Source organism: Octopus bimaculoides, chromosome 23 (genome assembly GCF_001194135.2).
Source record: "Octopus bimaculoides isolate UCB-OBI-ISO-001 chromosome 23, ASM119413v2, whole genome shotgun sequence".
In the NCBI taxonomy this organism is placed as follows: Eukaryota; Metazoa; Mollusca; class Cephalopoda; order Octopoda; family Octopodidae; genus Octopus; species Octopus bimaculoides.
In genome coordinates, this window is record NC_069003.1 from 27,448,844 (window position 1) to 27,453,698 (window position 4,855).

A 4,855-nucleotide genomic window follows, 5' to 3' on the forward strand; every position below is an offset into this window, starting at 1 on the left:
TATATATATATATATATGAATATATTTGTGTGTGTCTGTGCTTGTCTCCCCACCATTGCTTGACAACTGATGTTGGTGTGTTTATGTCCCCATAACTTAGTGGTTTGGCAAAAGAGGCCTATAGAATAAGTACTAGGCTTACAACGGATAAGTCCTGGGGTTGATTTGTTTGACTAAAGGCAGTGCTCCAGCATGGTCGCTGTCAAATGACTGAAACAAGTAAATGACTAAATGTGTATCTATGTTTTCGTTTGACTTTCAGACCCCATGAATGCACATGAGTTCCCTGAAGACTATTTGGAACGGGTGAAGACCGTTCATTCAGAAGGGGGTTATGGATCTCAGGGGTGAGTATATATTTTCCTCATCTTTGGCTCTGACATCATACTAGTCATGAGATTTCTTTATTGTTGTTGCTGACGAAATCTTTAGAGCGTCTAAAAAAATTCTTCACAATATTTGTTCCAGCTCTCTACTTTAGGGTTCGATTTTTTGCTGAGACCAACTTTGTCTTTTGTGATTGATAAAATAAAGTACCAATCAAACATTGGGGTTGATGGCATCAACTAAACTCCTCCCTTCAAAACTCGCTCCACCTAGTTAGTACCAAAATTTAAAACCTTTCTCTGCTGTGGCAAAAGAGGCCGTGTGGTGGACCCGTCTGAAAGGTTTGAAGACAAGCACATTCCTATCTGGTCAAGCCCTCATCAAGTCCTTCAAATATCATTTGAAGAAGAAGGCAAGGGTAGAGATTAAAGTGCTGCCTTCTAGTGTGTTTATCGAAAGGTGGTTGACAGTGGCAAGACTGGTGAGACTGAATGGATCTACTCTCAATATGCTTTCCTAAGCAGGAAGAAAGTATCTGGAAGAGGGTACTTTCCTATGCCTTGGAGATGGCAGAGTGATCCAGAATTTTTGTGTTGGGTTTACCCCCGATTACCCTAAGTGAACTACCCCGCTATTGGGGATTCTATTTATTTATTATTCATTTCTCTACTTTCTATTATACATCCTCTGTTATATCTTTTAATGTGGTAGTATCTCCCCTTCATTGATGTTAACCCCGGCGGTGGCGGCAAACTGGCAGAATCGTTACTTATGACTTGCCATCTCCTGTCAGACTGTCCAACCCATGATGATGATTATGACTATCATAAACCACCATCACTCACCACCATCTTTATCACACTACAAAAAAAACATTCTACAAAATCAGATGTTCTTCATTATTGAAATATAATCATCTCGAAGAATTTCTCTCTTATTCTGATAATTACCAAATATCAATTGGGTGCCGTTTCAGGTATAGATATAACTGGAAGATAGAAGAAGCTCAGAAAAATATAATGAGGACCCACACAACAGCTGTGAGTGCCAGGATGTTGTATAAGTTGGCACAAGAGGTAAGTGCTTAGATTGCTTGCATACAAACACTCAGATAGACGTTTCTAACCAGTGAATCTATATTTATTTATTTATGTGTTTCAGCCAAGTGGCTGCGGTCCTTCTTATTTTACTTTGGCCCTTTCTTCCCCAAGGAGCTTAATCCAGCAAAGTCTTGTCTTCACCATTCTTGACTCTCGGTTCTCTTTTCTTCTTCCCTACAGCTGGATTTGTACATTTTCAACTCTTTGTTTTTGGGTGGGGGGCAGTATCCTGCCTTCAGCTATTGTTAGGGCCTCCTTTCTTCCCCCTCCCTTGCAGGTTTATATATTTCCCTGAGAAATGGCCTTCCTCTCTCTCTGAGATTCTGTTAGTTTTGAATTGTCATCAATGCTTCTGTAAATCTGCAGGGTGGGAATTCCAGAGGACCAACATTCTGGGCAGGAAAGACTGGGTGTGGCGATTAGCACAGAGTCTGAGGGTTTGAACACAGCAAAGGTGATAAGAGGAGAAGGAGAGGGAAGTGAGTAGAACAGGAATGCCTGGGTTGAAGTGGTATGAGCTCCGAGGAGCAGAGGCCATTACTGTAGTGTTAGTGACAGAAAAGGCAGGGAGAGAGGAAACAGCATATTTGTAGACCAGAGGCTGGAGAATATTTCCAGGGTTTTTGATCCTGGCTAGGGACAAATTGGTAGAAGCTGGTTGGTGAGTGTTGTACATACAGTCTCTGTTAACATTGTGGACTGCTTCCTCTGGAGATGTCAGCTGAAGAAAATATAGTCAGAGTCAGTCATATCATACCTTAAATCCCCACAACCATTGTTTCTCAGAAACATAAACTTGTTTTTGTTTTTTCTTTGTTACAGAAACCTTTCAAACCAGCCAAGTATTTCTCTATTGACCGTGTGTTCCGAAATGAGACCCTTGATGCAACGCATCTTGCTGAATTCCATCAGATAGAAGGAGTTGTTATTGATTACAACCTGACTTTAGGGGACCTCATGGGAGTCATTCATAAATTCTTCAGCAAACTGGGTGAGTATCTCTTTTCTATTTGTAAGTAGTACAACATGGGGACTTGATCAAATGATTAAAAAAACTATTTAACAATCTAGATTCTGGGTCTAGGAGATACAATCTTGGTTATTACCGGTTTGTTAGATTTCACAAGTGTGGGTATACCTGAAAATGCTATGGGCCCCACTCCTTCTCCTCCTCAGACTAGATTCTTTAACAAGATAGAACAATGATATTAGATTTTTTTTGCAATTTAGTAAAGGAGAGGTGAAGTACTATCTCAATACCATCTGACATCAATAAATATATTTTCTGTATTAAAATCCTAAATCTATGCATTTATCTGGGTTTTGTGACCCTTGTTCATTTCTTAGTTGAGCTGTTTTCACATTCTGAGATTATTCGTTTTTTTCTACAATGTTCTTTCAACAGGAATGACCAAGTTACGTTTCAAACCAGCCTATAATCCTTACACAGAACCTAGTATGGAAATATTCAGTTATCATGAAGGTAAGTAGAATGATCTCAAACACATACAAACTCTCTCTCTCTCTCTCTTACACACAAGCAATCAACTTTGCTTTTCATCCTTTCGGGGTCAATAAATTAAGTACCAGTTACGCACTGGAGTCGATGTAATAGACTTAATTCCTTTGTCTGTCCTTGTTTGTCCCCTCTATGTTTAGCCCCTTGTGGGCAATAAAGAAATAAGAAACGTTAGCACGCCGGGCGAAATGCTTAGCAGTATTTCGTCTGTCTTTACATTCTGAGTTCAAATTCCGCCAAGGTCGACTTTGCCTTTCATCCTTTCAGGGTCAATAAATTAAGTACCAGTTATGCACTGGGGATCTATGTAATCGACTTAATTCCTTTGTCTGTCCTTGTTTGTCCCCTCTATGTTTAGCCCCTTGTGGGCAATAAAGAAAGTCTCACGATTAAAATCTAAGAAAGAGTTAGATGCAGGGAAGTGGGTCAGTCATGTCCATTAGATCGGAACTCCAAGCATTAAAATTTTATACGAATGATGTTATATGAATTGCAGTTTAGTTATCTTTCTCTATCTTTTTACAGGACTTAAAAAATGGGTAGAAATTGGTAATTCGGGTGTTTTCCGACCTGAAATGTTACTACCGATGGGTTTACCTGAGAATGTATCAGCTATTGCATGGGGTTTGTCCTTAGAAAGGTAGGTAAACTATTTCTCTCTTTCCTTCTACCTCTCTCTCTCCCATCTCTTCATCTTCTCTCCAATCCTCCACTTTCCCATCTCCTCTGATTCCCTAATCTCTCTGTTGTTCATTTGTTTTTTCATCCCATTTTTTCTTCCATACCGGTATGTGTTAGACAAAGCATCTTAAGGTTGTATTCTGTGGTTGGATGCTTTTCCTGGTGCCAACCCTTGCATGGTTTTTGAAGTAAGGTACTTAAATCATACATCTTTGCACATTACACTGTTATCAGAAATCATGTAGATGAGAAGCAAGCATTTTAACCAGACAGCCATACTTCCACCTAGATGTATGTCTGTGTGTATATATATATATATATATATATATATATATATATATATGCTGGTGTCACATAACTGGCACCTGTGCCAGTGGCATGTAAAAAGCCCTTTTTGAGTGTTGGGCCTCATGGAGGCAACTAGCACCTATGTAATGGCTGGCAACAAGAGGGGCATCAGGCTGTCGAAATATCTGCTTTGCTTCTATAAACCCTATCTGGGTGAATATTAAAAATAATACTGAAATCGATGATGAATCTCATATATACTAACACGGTAAAGGAAAATATGGAATATTTTAGGTTTTTGATATAAATTTATTAATCTTCTTTAAAAGCCATGGGATTAACTTAATATTTTATTGTTTTCTTGTTTACAGACCAACCATGATTCTTTATGGTATAGACAACATCCGAGATTTGATAGGACCAAAGATTAACCTACAAATGGTTTACAATAATCCCATTTGTCGTGTTGGAATTTAACTAAGCTATCCTCTACATTTACCTGCTATACCTACCTGCTTCTCTTCCTCGAGACATTTTAGCAACATTTCTCTAACAAGGGGTTGTTTAATATGTAATTTATATAAATTCTAGTAATATTTAATAAACTAACAGTTAATGTGTTCCTGTGTACTCATGGAAAATTTACAGGTGATGATTGTTCTCTTTTATAGTCAGTTACTGCTACAAACTGCATTGAAAAGAATTCATTTGATAAATATATATATATATATATATAAATATCATATATATATATATACGTGGAGGCGCAATGGCCCAATGGTTAGGGCAGCGGACTCGCGGTCATAGGATCACGGTTTCAATTCCCAGACCAGGCGTTGTGAGTGTTTATTGAGCGAAAGCACCTAAAGCTCCACGAGGCTCCGGCAGGGGATGGTGGCGAACCCTGCTGTACTCTTCTACCACAACTTTCTCTTACTCT

The 4,855-nt window shown here is 38.8% G+C and overlaps 1 protein-coding gene across 1 annotated transcript in view; it reads left to right on the plus strand.

Moving 5' to 3' along the window:
- LOC106873038 (phenylalanine--tRNA ligase alpha subunit) overlaps positions 1–4,560 on the plus strand; it is a 13,421-nt gene extending 8,861 nt beyond the window's left edge. The window contains exons 8-13 of the mRNA XM_014920245.2: positions 263–347; positions 1,304–1,403; positions 2,250–2,418; positions 2,833–2,910; positions 3,472–3,586; positions 4,287–4,560. Coding sequence (XP_014775731.1) covers positions 263–347; positions 1,304–1,403; positions 2,250–2,418; positions 2,833–2,910; positions 3,472–3,586; positions 4,287–4,392 — 653 coding nt within the window. The 3' untranslated portion in view covers positions 4,393–4,560. The remainder of the gene's footprint in view (positions 1–262; positions 348–1,303; positions 1,404–2,249; positions 2,419–2,832; positions 2,911–3,471; positions 3,587–4,286) is intronic.
- The last annotated feature ends 295 nt before the right edge of the window (positions 4,561–4,855 follow it).